At 43.2% G+C, this 25,197-nt stretch overlaps 1 protein-coding gene across 1 annotated transcript in view; it reads left to right on the plus strand.

Moving 5' to 3' along the window:
• The window catches only part of CNGB3 (cyclic nucleotide gated channel subunit beta 3), a 201,378-nt gene that overhangs the window by 108,717 nt on the left and 67,464 nt on the right, over positions 1 to 25,197 (plus strand). Inside the window, exons 5-8 of the mRNA XM_063450337.1 lie at positions 6,227 to 6,378; positions 7,516 to 7,725; positions 10,996 to 11,204; positions 12,548 to 12,598. Of these exons, the coding sequence (XP_063306407.1) occupies positions 6,227 to 6,378; positions 7,516 to 7,725; positions 10,996 to 11,204; positions 12,548 to 12,598 (622 nt within the window). The remainder of the gene's footprint in view (positions 1 to 6,226; positions 6,379 to 7,515; positions 7,726 to 10,995; positions 11,205 to 12,547; positions 12,599 to 25,197) is intronic.

The raw sequence follows: 25,197 nt of genomic DNA on the forward strand, positions 1-25,197 counted from the left end.
TTTAGAAATGACTGTCCAGAACCTAAGAGGGAGCAAAGGGAACCCAGAAAACCACCCAAGCCTGCCCCGGCTCCCAAAGCCACCAAACAGGTTCCAATAGTTGAGGAACCCGATGACTAGGAGATTGGCAAGCCTGTGTCCGTAACCCCTGTCATGGCAGTGTCTACAGGGGATAAGGGGGGGCCACTTGCCACAGTGACTTTACCCATTGAAGGCCACCCTACCACATTTCTAGTTGACACAGGTGCAGCCCGTAGTGTTCTACGAGAACAAGACCTGCCAGACCCATCCTTCCTGTCCAATATTGATGTCTCTTGTGTTGGAGTGGACGGCCAGCCAAGACACAGCCCTTTAACAACTCCACTACGAGTTGGCTCTAGCCAGAGGGACTCCTTCCTGTCTCAGGGCTGTTTTTGCTGCAAGAGAGCTCATAGAAAGAACCTCGGACCTGGTCCTTGGCCACCCTCTGGTTGTTCTAGCCCCTCATGACATTTCTGCTATCATCAACCAAGTCCAGCTCAAGCACGTGTCTCCAGCCAGACACCTGCGTCTACAGTGTCATCTTCTTTTGCCTGACAACATTTCCATCCAAAGATGTCAAGTGCTTAATCCATCCACTCTTCTTCCACTCCCTGAGGGGGGTATCTATTATGGATTTATCACGGATGAAACCTACATTTACCTGCTCTGTGGATGTATCAAGAAAGTCATGCATCCACATTTGTCATTTTATGAAGATGAGACACCTCTTTGTGAAGGCCCGGATTACGCCTTCTGTACCATGTGGTACAAGCCGAACATTACTCCCGAACCTTGCTATGAAGATGAGCTTTACCACTGGACCGATGTAAAGCTCACTGCACAAGACTTCTATTGTGACTCCGAAGGCAATAGCATGGTCTTGGTCCAGCTACCTCAACAACTTAACTACCTTTACCGTCATTGGGATACCGCTATCCCACATATTCCTGTTACCAAGTTGAAGACAAGGTCATGGAATGATCTTGGGCCCATGGCAAAACTATGGGCCACCATGAATGAAGAACAGCTACAGGAGAATGGTATTGCCAAATACCCAACAACTGACCTTCTAGAAGCATGGCCACGCCATTTTCTGGAAAAGGAATTCCAAGATCTGGTCATAAAGAATGATTATGACCCAGAAACACCTCATGACTGTTTCGAACAGATGAAAATGGAAACAGTGCACTTACCAACTGTGCATGAGAATCCATTACCGGATCCGGATTTTACCCTGTTTGTGGACGGATCAAGATATGCCAATGAAGGAGGAGCATATCACACAGGATATGCCGTAACCACAACAGACGAAGTCATCAAATCATCATCCTTACCGCCAGCAATGTCTGCGCAAGAAGCTGAATTACAGGCTCTGACTTCAGCATGCAAAATTTCCGAAGGAAAACGTGCCAACATCTATACAGATTCAAGATATGCTCTGGGTGTGGCACATGACTTCGGCCTAATTTGGAAGACAAGAGGATTTCTTACCACCGCCGGTACACCAGTCAAACACAGCACTGCAATCAAGGAGCTAATGGATGCCCTCCTACTCCCCAAAGAAGTGGCCGTTTTGAAAGTTAAGGCCCATGGGAAATTGGATACAGATGAAGCAAGAGGCAACCATTTGGCTGATCAGGCTGCTAAGCTAGCGGCCAGGGATCTGCAGGAAGTGGATGAAGAAGTGTCCGGACAAGAAGAAGAAGAAGTCCCTATTTTTGCTCTGCAAACTCTTCCTACTGATTTGCGAATTTTACAAGAACAGCAAGCTGCAGTCACTCCTGAAGAAATCCAGAAATGGAAAAAGAAAGGAGCTGTCCAAAAGGACGGAATATATTACAACAACTTCAAATTTTGTCTTCCCAGAAATTTGTATCCAGCAGTTGTCCAATGGGCACATGGGCCTGCACACCTGTCAAAAGAATTGATGGCCGCCCTCATACAGAAGTATTATGAAGCACCTGGAATCACAACATTGATCAATAGCTTCTGCAAGGCCTGTGTCATTTGTGCAAAATGCAATCCAGGAAGACCAATTAAGGTGCCTGCGAAACACCTGGCAAAGCCCATGTACCCCTTCCAGCGAATTCAAATTGACCACATCCAAATGCCCAAGAGTGGGCCCCATGAATATGCACTAGTAATAGTGGACATGTTCTCAGGCTGGCCAGAAGCCTACCCAGTGGCCAATATCACTGCAAAAACAACCGCAAAGCGCCTACTTACAGATATTGTATGCAGATTCGGACTCCCAGAAGTCATTGAGAGTGATCAAGGCCCAGCCTTTACAGCAACTGTGACTAAAGAAATTTGGACCGCTCTAGGGGTGACTCTAGCCTTCCATACCCCTTACCACCCACAAAGTAGTGGTAAAGTGGAGCGCATGAATGGCACCCTAAAAACCAGAATGTTAAAAATGTCACAAGAAACAAAGATGCCCTGGCCAGAAAGCCTGCCAATAGCTTTATTTAGTGTTAGGCACACACCTAGAGGGAAGCATTCACTGTCCCCATATGAAGTTCTATTTGGGACAGCACCCAGGCTAGGTTGTTATTATCCACAGCAGTTACAGCTCCAATCAGATGTTTTAGTAGACTATGTAACTGAACTTGCAAGTGTTTTAAACAAAATACATGCCCAAGTTTTCTCTTCAATTCCAGATCCCGAATTGGATACAGGTTCCCATAACCTACTTCCCGGAGATTGGGTCCTAGTCAAGAAGTTTGTGCGGAAAAATACCCTGGAACCAAGATTTGACGGTCCATTCCAAGTTCTCCTGATTACCGCAACCTCCGTCAAATTGGCCGGTAGGCCAAATTGGACCACGCTTCCCACTGCAAGAAATCTCCCGCCCCAGAGGAAGCGAATATCGCACAAACATGTATCTCTGGTACATCTTCTCCTTAATTAGCCTTATAAAGGCCCAGCAAGTAGCCATTACCAAAGACATTAGTGGGTACACCTTCTGGTATAATTCATCGTGCACCCAGGTGGCTACTTATACCTTTGACTACTGTGATATTGTAGAATGCCCATTTCCCACACCACAAATCCAGAGCATCTATAGAGATATCCCTCATTCGAAAGACCCATATGTTTGTGTAGTTGACAAACAATGGGGGCACAATTGTGACCATTGGGGGGCGGCGGGATGGAATGCCGGGCCTGCCTGGGGTTACAAACCAAAAAGTGCCGTATCTAAAGTAGATGATCATGGTAGATCCCTCCTCCAGAGAATGACTTTGAGAAAGCCTGGGGGGAGTACACCAATGAAATTAATTCTTAACATTGAGCATCCAAGCCCAACAGATGCGGACCAGTATGTGATGGGAATGTATTGGAAAAAGGGTTCCTATAAAAAGTTAGGGCATTTCTACCTTAAAGATATGTGCAACTCTTCTGAGTGGCAAGGGGCCACCCATATGGTCCCTAACCCATTAAAACCTCATATCCAGACCTTTCAAGACATGATGGCCATTGCTAACCCCACTTTTGAAGATACCATGGCCGCTGAAACAGGTTTTAATGATGTAAATCTATGGTTAGAATGGATGAAATATAATGCTAATAAGCATAATAGAACTGCATGTTATGTGTGTGGCGGTGCCCGGCCTCACCTGGGTACCGTGCCTTTAATCCTACCAGTAGATATAGAAGAATGTGTTTTAAGCCTTTTTGCCTATCACTATAATTTTAACAGGTCCATATGTATTGCATGGACAAAGGAGTATCCTCTCCTAACCCAGGATGTCAAACCCCCAGATGGTATTACCGTGTATAAAGGTAATTACACTTGTTATGCTAATTACGATGGAATAGGTAAATTCTTGGGTAACTTCTCCAAGGGGTATTGTGCTACCTACAGAAATGTCTCTATGGACTTGTTGCAGTTTCACACCAGGTCATTAGGGGATATTTACTGGTTGTGTGGGGATTTACAGCTAAGATCCAGAATGGACAAACAGTGGTGGGGGGAGTGTACTTTGGCTAAAGCTATTATGCCTATACATATCATCTCTGACACACACCTCGTCACCCATGGGTCCAAACACACTAAGGTTAAGCGTGACGCCCCGGTGAAAGGAAGTTTTGATCCTCATGTGTATATTGATGCCATTGGAGTGCCTAGGGGGGTGCCCAATGAGTTTAAAGCAAGGGATGAAGTTGCCGCAGGATTTGAATCAATTTTTACCATAGTTACCGCAAACAAGAATTTAAATTGGATAAATTACATTTATTATAATCAACAGCGTTTTGTTAATTATACCAGAGACGCCCTCCAGGGGTTGGCCGAACAGCTGCAGGCCACATCCCAAATGGCTTTCCAGAATAGAATGGCCCTAGATATGATCTTAGCCGAAAAAGGAGGGGTTTGTAAAATTTTGCCCGACACCATGACATGTTGTACCTATATCCCAGAAAACACAGGCCCTAACGGTAAAGTTACATTAGCTATAGAAAAATTAAATGACCTGTCTGAAGAGTTAAAAAGGAATTCTGGGATAAAAGATCCCTGGGAAAGATGGTTTGGTTGGATGACAGGATGGCAAAAGGCTTTAATGCAGATTGGTATGGCTATACTAATTTTTCTTTTTATTTTTGCTCTTCTCTTTTGTTGTATCCTCCCATGTGTGAGAAAATCCCTCATGAAGACTGTTGACCAAGCGGCACCCACTTTTACCCATCTCGAAGTTGACGACCAAGATTTCCAAGACGTCAACTCACCCTGTCTGCCGCTGCAAACAATCCCTTTTGTTGATAAAGTGCAGGAATTCTAGGAAGGGACTAGCTTAGGGACAGCATCTGTCAGTGAATGGTAAAGGCCCCGTGTGGAGAAGTGGTGGGTTAGCTGCCATGGGACACCCATGGGTGTGAAGTGTTCGAGAGCCATACTGATGGATGAGTTAGCCTATTAGGGTCAGCTCTAGGGACAGACTTGCACTTTGCATTAACACCTAGCTAGCGGCCACGGGGTTTCTGTGCCTTTGGGTTAACACGTCTTCTGATACTAACATAATAAAGTTTTATCTCTTAGAATCTAACATTTCATAGGGGGGACTGATGTGGGATTATTAAAATCTTTTATTGTACTTGTATTGAATTATTGTACTAACTCCATTTTAATAATATACTGTGACTTCTTCCTCCATTTTGTCCTCCTAACCTGACTTCTTCCTCCATTTTGTCTTCCTAACCTGACGTCTTTAATCCTCCATTTTGTCCTCATGACTTAACTTGTTCATTTTAAAACTACCTTATGTGACTGAACTTCTCAACCCAATTAGTACAGTAGACAAAGACTGTGTTTCCTACAAGGACAAGTACCAGGAGGTGCTGGCTACTCCTTAAGACTTGCCGGCTACTCCTTAGGACTTGTAAGATAGTATAGTTTGAAGGCCACGAGAACACAGTAGTAATGAAATGTTCTATTCATAAGAGACCTTGCACCTGGACATGAAGCCTGATATCATTAACCGTGTAAAATGACGCTCAGGACCCCCTTATCCCCACCCGTGTCCAGAATAATCCCACCTCTGGTGGGTGGGCACGGGACTAACCTCTTAATTTTACGAACCAATAGGTAAGACACTAACCCCGACACTTAACAATTAATCCAATTGATGATGTTTATTTGCTGATATTCTAATAATCAATGATGACGCAAAATGCCTCTTAAAAGGGCCTGCGCGCCCGCTTTTACCTCACTTGCCAATAAACTTTCTCGAAGTTATTTTAACCTGAACCTTGTGTGTCAGACTTAATTACTTCAGCGTATATACGCAATTCAATTTATTGATTTGGACAGGAACAGATAGACATTTAAACATTTTGGTTTACTTTGTAAAAGTACCATAACACTGTCTGCTATATTGCGATCGCACATAGGAGAATCGATAGAAGCTTTTTGTCAAAAATAATTTATTGTAGTAGCTGGAGAGATCAGGGCAGTAAATCCTGTATTGCCAGTGGAGAAAGCATCTCAAAGCCCAGGTCATAGCATTTAGTATGGCGATCAGCTGTGGAAGTTAATGCAAATACCCACAGGCGATATTAGGGCTGAACTGTTGCGCTTTCGGTAACAGAGACGCCAAGGCCGTATCGTCACACATATAATATAGCTGCAGGTGATACAGAAGAAACCTTTATTTAATAGTCCAAAGAGTTGTGAGTATCTACAAAAATGTTTTTGTGTTCTTTGTTACAGAGATGATAAAGATGAGCAGGACGCAATTACAAGTGAATATGCCGAAGCACAAATTCACGATCTCATTAAACGTATGCGGGCAAGAACCAGCCATTACAAAGAAAAATTATCGGACGCGGATCTTTCTTCAGCTGAGTCAAGTCCTACAACATGTAATTTTCAGTTATAATTACATTTTTTGAAAAAATGTACTGATGGTAACAAAAACTGATCGATGATTTAAAAAATCCAAATAGTGTTTAATACAGGATAATTTAGCAAGGATATGTAGGTATGTACAAATGATTAAAGGAACACTATAGAGTCGAACACAAACATGTATTCCTGACTTTATAGTGTTAAACTACCATTTAGCCACCCTGACTACCCCTTGCTCCCATACATATAGTACAAATCTTACTTTTATTCCAGTCTGCTGCTGCTGGCTCTGTCCCTGATCTGACTGCTTGGCTAACATCATCAGAAGTGATTATCTCAGCCAATCACAATGCTGTCCCAAAAGATTGGCTGAGACTGTCAAGGAGGCAGATCAGGGGCCGAGCCAGCACAAGCCAAACACAGTTCTGGCCAATCAGCATCTCTTTATAGAGATGCATTAAATCAATACATCTCTATGAGGAAAGTTCCGTGTCTCCATGAAGAGGGTGGAGACACTGAATGGCAGTGCTGCACACAGTGCACCACTGCCTCAGGAAGCACCTCTAGTAGCCATCTGATGAGTGAGATAGACACAGTCACTAGGCTGTAATATGAACACTGCATTTTCTCTGAAAACACAGTGTTTAATGCAAAAATTACACTCACCAGAACAAATACAATAAGCCGTAGCTGTTTTGGTGACTAAATTGTTCCTTTAAAGGCTAACCTCAAATTTAAAAAAATCCTGATCTGCAAAATGTTAATTAAAAGAACAATCTGAGAACCATCAACACTACAGCAAACTGTAATGGATACGGTGCCAAGGGTGCCCAGGAATCTCTCTGTCTGAGCAAAGTCCCCCAGTGCTGGGCTTAGCTGATTAAGTGAGAGTGAGGGAGTCCCGCACTGCAAGGCAACCATTCTAAAATGGTTTTATACCTTACAATGAGAGTTTGCTAGGGTACTCCTGGCACCATAAGCACTACAGCACACTGTAGCAAATATTGTGCTTTGAGTTTGAAAACCGACAGCTAGTCTCATGGTTTTCCCTGCTACTATTTTGTAGCAAACAAAATTATTCAGATGATCCATGCTTGCAAGTATTTATGTAAATGTATGTATGTGTCAAACACTGGAAGTTATAATTTCAGCTGTTGTCAAGCCTAAACCTCCAAAGCCACCACCACCACCACCACTACCTATAAAGGAGGAAGAAAAGGAGAAGGCAACTGAAGATCAAAGTCCACCTGTACAAGATGAAGAACATTACTGTGACATGCTTTGCTGTAAATTTAAGAGACCCTCATTTAAAAAGCGCCTTCAGCGTCTCAAGATTCCATATACAATAGATGGCTATACAGGTAGGCCACTTCATCATGTTTCGATTGATACAAGGAAATTGAAATGAGTCTTTCAAACTGTAGACCTGGGTAGGCAACCTTTGGTACTCCAGATGTTGTGAACCTCATCTAGCATAATGCTCTTTCAGCCATAATGCTGCAACACATCAGGGGAGAAGTAGTCCAAAAAAACTGGAGTGCTGAATGTTGCCTACCACTGCCTCTATTGAAGTGTAAATTGTTAAAAATGACTTCAAATTAAATTTAACATTTTAAGTTAAAATACCCAAAGTGGGAGATTTCTGAAAGTCAGTTATATTTTTAGTTCGGCTGTTTTATTCTAAAATTTGAAATTCAGTATGAATTATTGTTAAATACCAACTATTCACATAACCATATTAGTGCAAAGCTACAAGGGGATTTTTTTGTTACAGTAACAAACCTGGAGTTTGTCCTAATATTAGTATTATAGATATTTAGAACGAGTGGTGTAACTTATTACTGTACTCCACAAAAATAGAACACTAGAACACCCAAAGATAAACTAATGATAAACTTCCTTATACCTTAAAACAGAGGCAGAAATCTATGTTAGCAATCCTCATAATTTTTAAAAATGTGTGTGTCTCTTTAACACCCACTCATCCCTGTGTGTGTGTGTGTATCTCTTGTCTCTTCTTATGTGTTTCTCCTAATTCTGCTTTCAGCCTTGTGCATTTCTTAAACCCTCTCACTTTTTTGTGTTTCTCCTAAACCTCCTTACCTATTGTTTGTTTCTTAACCCTCTTTGCATTTTTTTGCCCCCCACATACATACACTGTGACATGCATTCATACATAGATATTCAATTATACATGCACTCACATAAAAACATGGACAGGCACAGTCACATACACAGACACAACCACATAGAGTGACAACATAAATAAATACACAATTGTATACACAGTCATATACACGTACATATACCTAGACACACAGTCACATACACAGACACACAACCACATATAGTCACAACATAAATACATGATTGTACACAAACTCATTTACACGTACATATACCTAGACACACAGTCACATACGTAGACACAGATGAACAGTCACATGCACATAGTCAAACAAACAAATACAGGCACAGACACACACATAGTCACATACACGCACAAAGTCACACATCCAGATGCACAGAGTGAGATAGACACAGTCACACAGTATTCAGACAAATACACTATGTAAGATACAGTTACACACACAGACACATGCACACACCACATACAGTCAATGGCACACAGTTGTTACATTGTTACAGGCACACACGCAGTTTCATACAGTAACAGGCACACACACACACACAGTAACCAAAGCTGCCTCCTGAGTCCTATTTTTATGGACAAATGAGGCAGGGAAACTAGATGAGACTTGAGCACATTCCTTGCTTTCTAATGGTTGGAAAGCAGGGACTGCTTCCTGCTTTCCCCACAGCATGCATCTGATTTTAGCAGTGGATGCTGTCAAGGTATTGTTGGGCCAGGGGAACAGGAGTGTGTCTCTGTGGCTGCTGCTATGGTGGGGGTCGGGTGGGGCACCGGCGCCAGCACAGAGCGCCTATTCCTACGGCGCCCAGGGCATAGGCTCCCCCATCTGCTTAGTTTCGTTGCAGGACTAAACCACTAACCAAAATAAACTGAATGCTCTTAACCTACCTATCTTGCTGTATTTTATTATTGAAAATAAATATTTCAGCTATATACAGTTTTGCATTTATTACACTCTCCAATACTGTCCAACGTGATTTCAAACAGGGTTCCATAAATCATGCATTGCTTGTGAATTTCCTCATTTAAAACAAACAAATAAAATGTTGATTTGTAGCTTCAAAGTTTTTGAAGTTGTAGAGAACAAGCACAAGGAATACTTCTGCACCCAGTAAGCTCCCATTTCAGATTTGAAGAGAACCACCAGAGAATTTTTTTTTAAAATATTAAATTGCATGTATTCCATTCTTCTTTAAAAAAAAACAGGGGGTCAAAGAGACAGAGTGAAAAAATATACTTATGATGCCTATGATTAAGAGCGACAGAGCATGAAACACATAGAGCTTAATTTTTTATTCTGTCTATTGGAAACATCTCTGTGGTATCAGATTTCTAAGAAGAATGAAATAAATGCAAAATAATATTTTAATATATATATCATACGGCACAAAGTACCAGTATCAAAATATATACAAACCACAATAAAATCAGTTGTGGTCAGAGGGTCAATATATAAGGAAAAACAAGACAAATATCATGGTGCCATACATTTATTATATAAAAAAAAAAAAACAACACCAAAAGTGATAAAAACACACTCACAAACATAAATGCACTTATATCCAAACTGTGCCAAAATCACTTAGTCTATATACAGCCGGTGAGGTCCAACCATTCATTCCAGGGTTTCCACGGATGGAATGCAAATAAACTTTATGGACATCACTCAGAGTAACACTGCACAACATTGCAGGATCTTTAATTTATCTACCCTAAATGTGTTTGAATGTATCCAGGAGACCACAAGTGTGGGTGAATTGAGCCGTATGTTAATATACAATAACCATTCTCATAATTTGTAAACCTGCAAATCAGATCTTTCCTCACAACCTGTATTGCAAAATAAAATTTTAAAATAAATAAATATATATATATTATTTTTTTATGTTTTTTATTTTTTTATTTTAAATATATATATATATATTTCAACAGACAATATAAATTTCTGTACAAGATCAAGATTCATATTCAATAAAACCTTGTATTGTAATAAAGATGATTTGCTATATTAGTACCAAGGCAGCAAACTCATTCTTTGCTCACCTGGTACAGCTTTATTTTAATGTAGAGAGCTCACTGATTACCTATCAAACACACATTGTACACTACATGCACATAGATACATAGAAACATTTATATTGTTCACATCAGGTTAAGCATAGGCAACCTTCGGCGCATTAAAGAGGCTGCTAAAATGTGTTTTGGTCAGTAGTTGAATTATAGGAAGCAGAATGAGTGCCTCGATGGTATTAGTTTGTATAATTCTCATTGCTCTACTGGTGATTCAATGCTATACACTTTTATCTTGCACTAAATAAAGTATGTTCTATCAATTCAGGTGCATGTATTTATTTGATACCTACATCTACGAGAACACAATGTCTACCATTGAAACTTTGTGCATTATAAAACAGACTTTTTAAGAATTTAGTTAAACATTTTTGCATCTTGCTATGTTTTTTTTTTCTTTTCTTAGATCCACACTATGTGTTTTGGTTATTCCTTATTGCTTTATCGTTTAACTGGAATTGTTGGTTCATTCCTCTGCGATGTGTCTTTCCTTTTCAAACATCTACCAACCTGTTGTATTGGATGGCCATGGACTATGTTTGTGATGCTATATATCTACTGGACATATTTGTATTTCAACCACGGCTGCAATTTATAAAGGGTGGAGACATAATAGTACGTATAATGTGATATCAAGCAAATTGTAATTATATGCACCATATTTTATAGCTGTCTCAATTCAACATATTTAAAGAGACATAATTTGACTCAATATTTTAATGTGTAATACGTATGTTAAATATTATAAATAAATATAATTATATAAATTATAAATATTATAAATATTCTCAAAAACAATAAAAGACAGTACTAGATTGTACTAATTTGATTCCCATTATATGATACTTAAAGGGACATTCTAAGCAACAAAACAACATTACCTTGAAAAAATGGTTTTGGTGTATAGATCATGTCCCTGCAAGCTCACTACTTAATCATTTGCCATTTGGTTAAATCACTTTGTGCATGCAATCCTTACTACACCTCCCTTGACTCAGCCCCACAGAGCTTCCATGCACACATTCTGAAAAAAAAGTCTAAATTCTTTCATTTCCCTTACAGCAACATATGTTTAATTTAGCATTCCGTATCTCCTGCTCAGTTAATAGCCTAATAGAACCCGCATGAGTCTTGTGTGTATAATTATAGTTCAATGAACAGGAGATAAGAAACACACTGAAGTAAAGTAAACACACTGTGCAGTAAGAGCTGATTGAAAGTGAATCAAGGATGTTGTATCCCCGCCGGGGGAAGTTTGACTAGGGCTGCACAAACAGAAAAAAAAGTTATTTGTCTCCTAAATGGCAGAAAACTGAACAGTGTGACGGAAGGAGCACGTTCTATATGCCCAAACTGCTTCATTAAGCTAAAGTTGATTTGGTGCTTACATATTCAGCAACGTATACATATTTCCAGTAAGGCACATCAAACATGATCATGCACCAATGTAAACAAAAGGAAAAAAGTATAAATGAATACATTCTTCTTTGGGGCTGTTTGGCATCCCAGTACTCAAACATAAAAGCGCCCCTACAATCCCAAGTAACGAGTGACTCAAATATACAAATATATTTGCTACACAAACATATTTTTTTAAATACTGTGTGTGTTTAACATTTCTAAATCTTGTTCTGAAATTGGATTTTTACATAAAGACATAGATTTTATTAATCACTCTCAAAGACACACATTATTGTAGTGATTGTCCCAAATACACGGGAAACGGGGTCTGTTTAACAAATATAATGTATGTGAAGAGGAGAGTTGACAATATCATGTGCCTCATTGAATTTGCTGACTGCAGGTATTTGTGTATATGCACAAATGCATCATGGGAATTATGTCAAACTATGGCTAATTCATTTACAAGCTTTTGGATTGGCACTAATTAAAATGCATATGAGCAACATTATTATAAGAAAAGCTGACTGACATTTATTACTAATATATATTTCTAGATGGAAAGGAAACAAACAAGAAAAAACTACTGGGAGTCTGCTAAGTTTCGCGTGAGTACTTAAGCTTTAAAGACCTGTTTGTTGTTATCGATTTCTGTCTGCAAAACTAAAAATAAATGGCTATAGGTGTCTCCTGTGTAAACTCTGAGCAAAAACACATAAAAAGAAAATAGATACTTAAATAAAAACATAATGCAAACCTTGCTGGTGGAGTGGCCATTGGAAAAGGCCAAAAATACACCTGTAGGTTTTATAAAGAATTGAAATTCGCTACATTCCAATGTGATTAGCCAGCGATACAAGTGTTTATATTGAGGTACTTTGGTGCAGTCAATTTCACTTTGGCCGATCTATCACTGAACAGCAGTAAATTGATCTGCCAAAATGTGATGAAGCAGCAGTTTTTTGTATCAAACTGTCTGCTGATAAGAATTGAACTCCACATATATATGTCAACAATGGGAGTTTTTTCTCTACAATAGTAATTAAAATCATTTGGTAGACCAGATGCACTTAAAAGGTTTACAATAGATATGGCTAATTTTCACTGCTTGCACACAGTAGTATTATTAAACCAGTTAAAATTTAACAGCTACCATTAGCACGTATGCCATGTTGGTTGTGGCATGTACCAAGCATAATAATTATGGTTGTACTTGTGTAGAGGTTACTAGGTTAAAGCGGCACTGTCATGCCGAACTTACCTTTCCTCAATCTCTTCCTCTTCTCCCCATCTCTCAGGATCTGTTCTTCTTTTCTTCCTGTCTTCTTTAGTTTTCTTTAAAATCATAAGACAAAGTAGGGACTCTTTGTCTTATGGGGGATTTCTCCGCTTGACCAGCTCTGACCAGCGGAGGAGCAAAGTGTGCTTCATTTCCGCTGGTCAGAGCAATTTTCCCATGATCCCTACCTTCCTCCCTGTTCCCACGATGCTTCCTGTCAGTATTGCCAAACGTCCTGTCACTTAGACATTGCATCCTAACAGAATGAGAAGAGTTTCTCCATTCGTGTTAGGACGCAATTCGGGACTTTGTTCGGTTCGAAATTTCATTCGACTGAATGAAACTCCGATCCTATTCGTGCTGTGGCTGCATCTTGCAGCCGCTTAGTAGATAACTCCCTAATTCCCACGGTATTAGGGAGCTATCTACTAAAAGGCTGAAAGACCTAAATTGGTCTTTCAGCCACATTTACTAATACTAAGGGAAGATTACTTAGCATTAGTAAATAATCTGCCCCTACTCGCTATACCGCGAGTAGGGGCATGTCTATTAAACAGTGAGCAGCCTGTGGATGCTCACTGTTTTAAAAAAAACAACTACTAACCGCCCGCCCCCCTCCCTGCACGTGCGGGTGGGGGCCCCCTAAATAACAATTAGGGGGAAACCTATTGTCCTCCCCCCCCAGCCCACACCCATGGGCGACGGGTTGGGGCCCTAAATGACAATCGGGAGGGGCCACTGTCCTCCCCTCCCCAGCCCCCTCCCCTGCGCGGTGGGTGGGGGCTATAAATCACAATGGGGGGACCTATTGTCCACCCCCCGCCCCCACCCCTGCGCGGCATGTGGGCGCCCTAAATAAGGATAAGGGGGGGACCTACCGTCCTCCCCCTGGCCCCCACCCCTGAGCGGTGGGTGGGGGCCCTAAAAAACAATAAGGGGGGACCTACTGTCCTCCCCCCCGGCCCCCACCCCTGAGCGGTGGGTGGGGGCCCTAAAAAACAATAAGGGGGGAACCTACTGTCCTCCCCCCTGGCCCCCACCCCTGAGCGGTAGGTGGGGGCCCTAGAAAAACAATAAGGGGGGGACCTACTGTCCTCCCCCCTGGCCCCCACCCCTGAGCGGTGGGTGGGGGCCCTAAAAAACAATAAGGGGGGGACACCTACTGTCCTCCCCCCGGTCCCTACCTCTCAGCGGTGGGTGGGGGCCCTAAAAACCAATAAGGGGGGACCTACTGTCCTCCCCCCGGCCCCCACCCCTGAACGGTGGGTGGGGGCCCTAAAAAACAATAAGGGGGGACCTACTGTCCTCCCTCCCTGGCCCCCACCCCTGAGCGGCGGGTGGGGGCCCTAAATAAAAATCCCCCCCCAATCAAGGTGACTGGGGGTCCCAAGCCCCTAGTCACCACCCCCCACCCAAATAGAACTATCCCCTACCTACCCCCCTCACCCTAAAAGTAATGAGGGGGGGATAAAATAACTAACCTGTAAACAAAAATTAAACTTACCATTTGGCGTCTTCTTTTTTCTAAAATCTTCATTTTTCAGCCTCAAAAAAGGCCAAATAAAAAGCCATCATACCCGTCGAACTTAAAATAAAATAAAAAACCAGAGCGCAAAAAAAAAACAAGACGAAAATAAGAAAAAAGGACGCTAAAAAATTAATCCATCTTCACCCATGGAGGGCTCCGCGCAGACTGAGCTCTGCAGGGTGGTGGAAGGCTTATAAAGCCTTGCCCCACCCTGCAATTAGGCTAAGAACACTCTGATTGGTTGGTTTAAGCCAATCAGAGTGCTCTTTGTCATTTTACAGAGTGTGGGAAAATTCAAAATAATTTTCCCACGCAGTTTAAAATGACACAGAGCACTCTGATTGGGTGTCTTGAAATCCATCCAATCACAGTGCTCTGTGTCATTTTACACAGCGTGGGAAAGTTCTTTGGAATTTTCCCACGCTGTGTAAAATGACAAAGAGCACTGTGATTGGTGGGCTTGGAATCTAACCAATCACAGTGCTCTGTGTCATTTTATACAGTGTGGGAAAGTTCTTTGGAATTTTCCCACGCTGTGTAAAATGACACAGAGCACTTTGATTGGATGGATTTCAAGCCACCCAATCAGAGTGCTCTGTGTCATTTTACACAGCGTGGGAAAGTTCTTTGAAATTTTCCCACGCTGTGTAAAATGACACAGAGCACTGTGAATGGATGGATTTCAAGCCACCCAATCAGAGTGCTCTGTGTCATTTTACACAGTGTGGGAAAATTCTTCGGAATTTTCCCACACTCTGTAAAATGACAAAGAGCACTATGATTGGCTTAAACCAACCAATCAGAGTGTTCTTAGCCTAATTGCAGGGCAGGGCAAGGCTTTATTAGCCTTCCCCCGCCCTGCGGAGCTCAGTCTGCGCGGAGCCCTCCATGGGTGAAGATGGATTATTTTTTTTGCGCTCAGGGTTTTTTATTTTATTTTAAGTTCGACGGGTATGATGGCTTTTTATTTGGCCTCTTTTGGGGCTGAAAAATGAAGATTTTATAAAAAAGAAGAAGCCAAATGGTAAGTTTAATTTTTGTTTACAGGTTAGTTATTTTATCCCCCCCTCATTATTTTTAGGGTGAGGGGGTAGGTAGGGGATAGTTTTATTTGGGTGGGGGGTGGTGACTAGGGGCTTGTGACCCCTAGTCACCTTGATTAGGGGGGTGGTTTAGGAGCCCCCACCCACGCTCAGGGGTGGGGGCCGGGGGGAGGGCAGTAGGTCCCTCCCCCTTATTGTTTATTAGGGCTCCCACCCACCGCTCAGGGGTGGGGGCCAGGGGGGAGGACAGTAGGTCCCTCCCCCTTATTTTTTATTAGGGCCCCCACCCACCGCTCAGGGCTGGGGGCCGGGGGGAGTAGAGTAGATCTCCCCCCTTATTGTTTTTCTAGGGCCTCACCCACCGCTCATGGGTGGGGGCTGGGGGGAGGGACAGTAGGTCCCCCTTACTGTTTTTTAGGGCCCCCACCCACCGCTCAGGGGTGGGGGCCAGGGGGGGAGGACAGTAGGTCCCCCCCTTATTGTTTTTCTAGGGCCCCCACCCACCGCTCAGGGGTGGAGGCGGGGGGAGGATAGAAGGTCCCCCCTTATTGTTTATTAGGGCCCCCACCCACCGCTCAGGGGTGGGGGCCAGGGGGAGGACAGTAGGTCCCCCCCTTATTGTTTTTAGGGCCCCCACTCACCGCTCAGGGGTGGGGGCGGGGGGGAGGACAGTATGTCCCCCCACCATTCTTATATAGGGCCCCCACCCACCGCTCAGGGGTGGGGGATGGGGGGAGGACAGTAGGTCCCCTCCTTTATTGTTTTTAAGGGCCCCCACCCACCACTTAGGGGTGGGTGCCAGGGGGGGCAGGACAGTAGTTCCCCCCCACCATTCTTATATTGGGCCCCCACCCACCGCTCAGGGGTGGGGGCTGGGGGGAGGACAGTAGGTCCCCCCCCTTTATTGTTTTTAAGGGCCCCCACCCACCGCTTAGGGGTGGGGGCCAGGGGGGCAGGACAGTAGTTCCCCCCCATTCTTATATAGGGCCCCCACCCACTTTTTAGGGGTGGGGGCCGGGGGGAGGACAGTAGGTCCTCCCCAACTTATTGTTATTTAGTAGGTTATTGTTTAAACAGTGAGCAGCCACAGGCTGCTCACTGTTTAGTGGACATGCCCCTACTAGCGGTATAGCGAATAGGGGCATTCGGGAGATTTTAATCTCCTTCGTGCTATTATGGGGGTCATATTGACCCCCATAGAGTGAGAGGAGGACCTGGGGGGCTTATGAAGTGGTGGGGAGAACTGCTCCCTGCCGCTTCTGTCTTTACATATTACAAGGAGGGAGCTGCAAGCCGGTAGCTCCCTCCTTGTAACAAACTGAACGAACAAGTGAACACTGATACTCAGTGTTTGTTTGTTCGTCTGATTTTTCTATTCATTCATTCGTCTGTCTGATGAATGAATGAATAGATGAAATTCCCATTCGCATGTCCAGGTGTTTCACTGGGCATGAGCGGGAATCTCACAGGCTATCTAGTGTGGGCAGATGACGTGTCCCACAGGGAGTTCATCTACCCACACAAAGATGGCGGCACCCTGAATATAGATCGGGGCAGAAAATACAGATTAATAAATAGGTAATCTGGGGGTCTTAGGGGCATTTGGGGGAGACTAGGGGGTCAGTTAGATGTAGTGGAGGTGGGAGGGGGGTAAAAAAAAAAACAGGATTTGGCCATGACAGTGCCGCTTTAAGCATAGGCAACCTTTGGCGCTCCAGATGTTTTGGACTACACCTCCCATGATTCATTGCCAGCATTATGGGCGTAATAGCATTATGGGGGATGTAGTTCACAACATCTGGAGGGCTGAAGGTTGACTATCCCTGTACTAGGTGCATGAATAATTAATGTGGCTGCGTAGATACCAGGGCATCACTGTAGAATACCATGCAATGTAATACGGGAAGAACCCAGAATATAACCACGTTCACTCCATTGAATAGAATTTCCCAATGTATCAAAACATAGTCTGAAACTCAACCGTAGGGTTTAATTGATGCAGCCATCATTGTTTTATATGAGATAGCAGGAAATATACCTGCTAGTGTCTAGAAATTAAATTATAAAATGTTCCTTCCAATGACTCTTTAATGTACAAATCAATTTAATCGCTAAATCTTGGGAGCTGTGCAGAATACAGCTTTATAATTATCTCAGTAATAAAATCTCATAAACCAGTCTAATTTGTGCAGTTTTTAAGAGTTCGTTAATTTCTATATTCATGGTAAAATTTCAAACATGAACTTTCAAATTTATGTCAGCACAATTTAAGTAAATCCATTTCTGAAAATACCAATACCAAGGACCAGAAAATTACTGCAAGTAATTGGTTGCAAGAGTCTCAAAATGTACACCTCTGCCTTTGCTGCTAATGCCATATAAACCATACAGGCACAGCAAGGCATTCTTACACACACTCAAATTTTGCGCAGCAGAAGATATCAACTGGCCAAATAACAGCTATGGAGTTATACTGGACAATAGATATAATCGAAATGAACTGGACATTTTATCCCAACATTCAGATCAACAGAGCCAATAATAGTGATATCACAGCTGTTCATATGAATAGAATACCACCATAATATGTTATAAATTTAATGTGTTGTTTTATCTGATCTGCACTTTATTTTTACCTTTGGAACATCAATATTGCAGTCAAACGAAAACCAAACCTAGTGCACATGGTCCACTTCGATTCTTCATTTAGAGATGCTCGATTTTATATTGTCAACCTTCTACATGTTTCTCGAGAATATACAATCACAAATTAACATTACGCAATACTTTGTGGGACAATAGCCTTGTTTAATTCTGTTTTAGAAAATTACAAATAATATACTAGGTACTGGTACTGGTTATGATAGAAATTTATATTTGTATAAAATCATAATAGATAAGATTTAAATTATATTAAATATGCTTATGACATAATTAAAATGTATTTAAAAGTAAACAATTTAAATATATGTATAATCACATCGGAAGTGGTCTGACAGTGAGGAATCTCTGCAGATCTTTAAGTGTGGCTAAATACTGCACCCAGAACCTCCTAGAACCGTAACAATTGCAAAAAGCTGTAGTGGATATTGTGTTTGTATTGTAGTGGTATTGTAGTATTGTGCTTGGAGCGTCTCTTTAAATATGCATCACACATTTGTAATACATTTAACATATTAGATACAAAGATTGGTAAGATGGAATCGAAAAATACATATTGTGTTGTTTTATTATGTAAATTTATGTTAATATTTTCTTGTGGGAGATTATTTTGATTCAAACCATCTGGCACCATTAACTAAATAAATTGAGTTTATATTTCCCTTTTTATTGAACCTTCTCTTAGGGAACTCTGGTAGATGTTTTTTATAGATCACAGTTAAATGTGTTATAAACACAATACAAGGCCTGCCCTTAAATTAGGGATTTATTTATTCACTATTCAGTATGTTGTGGGAACGTAACAACATATTGCAAAATATAAGTCAATTAACAAGGTTGAATAAAGTCCCTGAAAACTGAAATACAGTAAAGTTTCATAATTTATCCAATCTCAATATACATCTGTTGTCAAGATAACACAGTTCACTGGTTAATGAACTAAACCAGAAGCATAGCCCCCCGACATTAGTGTCAAGAGAAGTGGGACACCGGTGGCAAGATCATGCCACTGGTCACACCTAAAGGGGCAGACCAACCCAGAAAGTGGGTCGGATCTGCCAAAATGATTGACAAGTCAGCCAGGCACGAATGTATGCCAGGCTACATGTCAATCAATCAGGCCAGCCCACTGGGGGCAGAACATGATACAGTGCTACTGGGTCCTACTGTATCTAAAGAGGCACTCGTGCTAGACTTTTAGTGGACAGTGGGTCAGCACCTGAAAATCGGGACCGTCCTGCTGAAATTGGCATAGTTGCGAGGCATGACTTAGTTATGTGAAGAAAATACACTTAGGTAGTGGAGCTTTCACTTTAAGACGGTATGATAGCACAATAGGTCAATGCACCCACTATAGAGACAGTGAGTTACCTTGAAGTCACAGTTTCAATCATTTAAATATATAGCCATAAATAATCAATTATATAAATTGTATGTGGTTCATTGAAACATGCAACATATGCACATGACATCAAATATATATATTTTTTTGTTTTTGTGTTAAGGGCAAATATTCCAGTTTCTTTTCTAATATGTCACGAGAATATAAACTAAAAAGCTTTTTGTGAAGACCTGAAACATCTCTGACAGTAATTTTTCTTGATGCCTTATTGAAAGCATTTCATGTTTGTTAGTAGTGATGTACCGAACTGTTCGCTGGCGAATAGTTCCCGGCGAACATAGCGTGTTCGCGTTCGCCACCGCGGGCGAACACATGGGCGGTTCGATCCGCCCCCAATTCGTCATCATTGAGCAAACTTTGACCCTGTGCCTCACGGTCAGCAGACACATTCCAGCAAATCAGCAGCAGACCCTCCCTTCCACACCCTCCCACCTCCCTCCCAGCATCCATTTTAGATTAATTCTGAAGCTGCATGCTTAGTGAGAGGAGGGAAAGTGTAGCTGCTGCTGATTAGATAGGGAAATTGATAGCTAGGCTAGGGTATTCAGTCTCCACTACAATCCTGAAGGACTCATCTGATCTCTGCTGTAAGAACAGCACCCCAAAAAGCCCTTTTTAGGGCTAGAACATCAGTCTGCTTTTTTTTTTTGTGTAATGTAATTGCAGTTGCCTGCCTGCCAGCTTCTGTGTCAGGCTCACAGTGCATACTGTGCCCATTTGCCCAGTGCCACCACTCACTCACTGCTGGTGTCACAATAGCTTAAGCTTGCATTTAAAACCAAAAAAAGTTTTTCACTGTAATAGATTGAATAGCAGTTAGTTGCCTGCCAGCTTCTGTGTCAGGCTCACAGTGGATACTGTGCCCATTTGCCCAGTCAGTGCCACCACTCATATCTGGTGTCTCTATAGCGTGCTTTTACAAAGAAAACAAGTTTTCCAGTGTAAGCTAATAGCAGTCAGTGTCCTTAAAGCGGGTGTTTCAGGCCTTCAGTGTGTGCTCTGCAGACCCCTGCCAGTGTACTTTGACAGTTGCCACTCATATCTGGTGTCTCTGTAGCGTGGTTTTACAAAGAAAACAAGGTTTCCAGTTTAAGCTAATAGCAGTCAGTGTCCTTAAAGCGGGTGTGTCAGGCCTTCCTTCAGCGTGTGCTCTGCCAACCTGGGCAAGTGTAATTTGCCACTCATATCTGGTGTCACAATAGCGTGCATTTAAAACCAAAAAACGTTTTTCACTGTTATAGATTGAATAGCAGTTAGTTGTCTTCAAGCGGGTGTGTCAGGCCTACAGCGTGTACTCTGCCAACCTCTGCCACTGCACAGTGCCACTCATATCTGGTCTATGTCTCAGGCAGGCAGCATTACACACATGGACGTACGGTGTGATGATAATGATGTTGTACCCGCTGCTGCTTCCTTTGCTGAGTTGTCAGATACAAGTGAAGCGGTTGATGATGACGATGTGTCCATGGATGTCACGTGGGTGCCCGCTAGAAGAGAAGAAGAACAGGGGGAAAGTTCAGATGGGGAGACAGAGAGGAGGAGGAGACGAGTTGGAAGCAGGGGGAGGTCGTCGCAAGGCGCTAGTGGCATAGTCAGACAGCATGCATCGACACCCGGGGTCAGCCCGACAGCACGCCAATCAACGCATGCTGTGTCCACCACCAGAATGCCATCATTGCAGAGCTCGGCAGTGTGGCATTTTTTTTGTGTGTCTGCCTGTGACAACAGCGATGCCATTTGCAACCTGTGCCAAAAGAACCTGAGTCGTGGGAAGTCCAACACCCACCTAGGTACAACTGCTTTGCGTAGGCACATGATCGCACATCACAAATGCCTATGGGATCAACAGATGAGTACAAGCAGCACACAAACTCAAAGCCGCCATCCTCCTCATGGTCCAGCATTTTCAGCCACGTCAACCACTGCTGTCCTCCTTGCCCCCTCTCAACCATCCGCCACTCCGTCTCTCGCCTTGAGCAGTTCCCGCTCATCTGCCCACAGTCAGGTGTCTGTCAAGGACATGTTTAAGTGTAAGAAGCCAATGTCACAAAGTCACCCCCTTGCCCAGCGTCTGACAGTTGGCTTGTCCGAACTATTAGCCCACCAGCATTTTTCGTTGATATGCATTTCTATTTCTTCTTAGATAACGACGTTGGCAGGGCTATTCACTTGTGTGATCTGTCATGAATTGTCATTTGAATGTTAATTTGAACTGTGGCGCACAAGAACTTGAATCGAAAACATCTTTAAGCCAACTATGTTTTCACTAAGCTTAGTGAATAACTAACATTAACGAGTCGGATTAAACGCACTCTGCACTCGAGGTATGATCTGTTTAAATGACCCCACTCGGGCCCTAAATGGTAAAACGTTTCACATGGGCATACGAAAGGTACACATAGCAATTAAAATCAGAAAATATGTAAAACATTTTTAGATATACTGGAAATTAGTACACCAATACGATTAAGCACTGTACTTTCTGTACTTTCCGGATTCATGTTTGCACGTTTTTTTTAAGAATTTGCCAGGAATCTATTTTTGAAGTTGTTCCCCTCCTCTTGACACGATCAATAACCTGAGAGTCTCCGTAAGCAGGGTTGACCTGTTAGTCCCGTTTTCCATTCAAGTTGTGCATGATGTCCCGGCTAGGTTTCCAGGGACAAATGTTTGAGCCTCGGCGTTGCCCCAATATGGAGGGAGCGTGGAGTTTGTTGGAGGCTTCGATGTGAGTAGCGAGTCCGGGGGGAGACCCAGTTGCCCCAGGATTCCCTTTTCCTCCTGCATGTTGCGTACGGTATGCCTGGCGTACGCATGGCGACTTCTCGCTTCAGTAGTTAGGACACGCCCCCCTAGCCCGCCAGCTTTTACCATACAAGCTGGTGGAGTCTGAGGCATTCAAAAAATTTGTAGCTATTGGGACACCGCAGTGGAAGGTACCCAGACAAAATTTATTTTCAAAAAAGGCAATCCCCAACCTGTACTCGATTGTGCAAAAGAAAGTAATGGCATGTCTGGCACACAGTGTTGGGGCAAGGGTCCATCTGACCACTGATACCGGGTCTGCAAAGCATGGTCAGGGCAGGTATATCACCTACACTGTGCATTGGGTAAACCTGCTGACGGCTGCCAAGCATGGAATGAGTCCTCTTCTGCTGCTACGTCTTGCTCCACATCAACGGCACCCTCCCAGCTCCCCAGGTGCTATTCCACATCCCTATTCTGCTGTGTGTCAGTGTGTATCATGGTCTCTGAGGACAGGTGTGAATCCATATCTGCCAAGTGACCCTATGTAGGGGGAACAGTCTCTATTCTGCTCTTTGTCAGTGTGTATCAGGGGTTTTGAGGATGGGGAACAGTCTCTATTCTGCTCTTTGTCGGTGTGTATCAGGGGCTTTGAGGACGGGGAACAGTCCCTATTCTGCTCTGTGTGAGGAGGAGGAACGGGAAATGAGTAGCTCGGCATCCAACCTTGTGCAAATGGGGTCTTTCATGCTGTCATGCCTGTTGAGGGACCCTCGTATAAAAAGGCTGAAGGAGAACGACCTGTGCTTGGGTGTCCACGCTACTAGACCCCCGGTCTCTATTCTGCTCTGTGTCAGTGTGTATCATGGTCTCTGAGGACGGGGAACAGTCTCTATTCTGCTCTGTGTCAGTGGGGCTTTGAGGACAGGTGTCAATCCATATCTGCCAAGTGACCCTATGTAGGGGGAACAGTCACTATTCTGCTCTGTGTCAGTGTGTATCAGGGGCTTTGAGGACAGGTGTCAATCCATATCTGCCAAGTGATCCTATGTAGGGGGAACAGTCTCTATTCTGCTCTGTGTCAGTGTGTATCATGGTCTCTGAGGACAGGGAACAGTCTCTATTCTGCTCTGTGTCAGTGTGTATCCAGGGCTTTGAGGACAGGTGTCAATCCATACCTGTCAATTGACCCTATGTAAGGGGAACAGTCCCTATTCTGCTCTGTGTCAGTGTGTATCAGGGGTTTTGAGGACAGGTGTCAATCCATATCTGCCAAGTGACCCTATGTAGGGGGAACAGTCTCTATTCTGCTCTTTGTCAGTGTGTATCATGGTCTCTGAGGACAGGTGCCAATCCATATCTGTCAAGTGACCCTATGTAGGGGGAACAGTATCTATTCTGATTTGTGGCAGTGTTTATCATGGTCCCTGAGGACAGGTGTCAATCCATATCTGCCAAGTGACCCTATGTAGGGGGAACGGTCCCTATTCTGCTCTGTGTGAGGAGGAGGAACATGAAATGAGTAGCTCGGCATCCAACCTTGTGCAAATGGGGTCTTTCATGCTGTCGTGCCTGTTGAGGGACCCTCGTTTAAAAAGGCTGAAGGAGAACGACCTGTGCTGGGTGTCCACGCTACTAGACCCCCGGTCTCTATTCTGCTCTGTGTCAGTGTGTTTCATGGTCTCTGAGGACGGGGAACAGTCTCTATTCTGCTCTGTGTCAGTGTGTATCAGGGGCTTTGAGGACAGGTGTCAATCCATACTTGCCAAGTGACCCTATATAGGGGAAACAGTCTCTATTCTGCTCTTTGTCAATGTGTATCAGGGGCTTTGAGGACGGGGTACAGTCTCTATTATGCTCTTTGTCAGTGTGTATTAGGGGCTTTGAGGATGGGGAACAGTCTCTATTCTGCTCTGTGTCAGTGTGTATCAGGGGCTTTGAGGACAAGTGTCAATCCATATCTGCCAAGTGACCCTATGTAAGGGGAACAGTCCCTATTCTGCTCTGTGTCAGTGTGTATCAGGGTCTCTGAGGACGGGGAACAGTCTCTATTCTGCTCTGTGTCAGTGTGTATCAGGGGCTTTGAGGACAGGTGTCAATCTATACCTGCCAAGTGACCCTATGTAAGGGGAACAGTCCCTATTCTGCTCTGTGTCAGTGTGTATCAGGGTCTCTGAGGACAGGTCAATCCATATGTCAAGGTGTCAATCCATATGTCAAGGTGTCAATATGTCATATGTCAGGTGTCAATCCATATCCATTGCGATTTAGGAATGTTAGGTGATTTCTGCCCCTTATGGATTAAAACCAGACTCTGCATCAACTGTGTAATTGTCCATGGGAGTTTTGCCATGGATCCCCCTCCGGCATGCCACAGTCAAGGTGTTAGTCCCCTTCAAACAACTTTTCCATCACTTTTGTGGCCAGAAAGAGTCCCTGTGGGTTTTAAAATTCGCCTGCCCATTGAAGTCAATGACGGTTCGCCCGGTTCGCCGGTTCGCAAAGTTTGCAGAAGTTCCCGTTCGCCGTTCGCGAACCGAAAATTTCCA

The sequence above is a fragment of the Pelobates fuscus genome, chromosome 4 (assembly GCF_036172605.1).
Source record: "Pelobates fuscus isolate aPelFus1 chromosome 4, aPelFus1.pri, whole genome shotgun sequence".
In the NCBI taxonomy this organism is placed as follows: domain Eukaryota; kingdom Metazoa; phylum Chordata; class Amphibia; order Anura; family Pelobatidae; genus Pelobates; species Pelobates fuscus.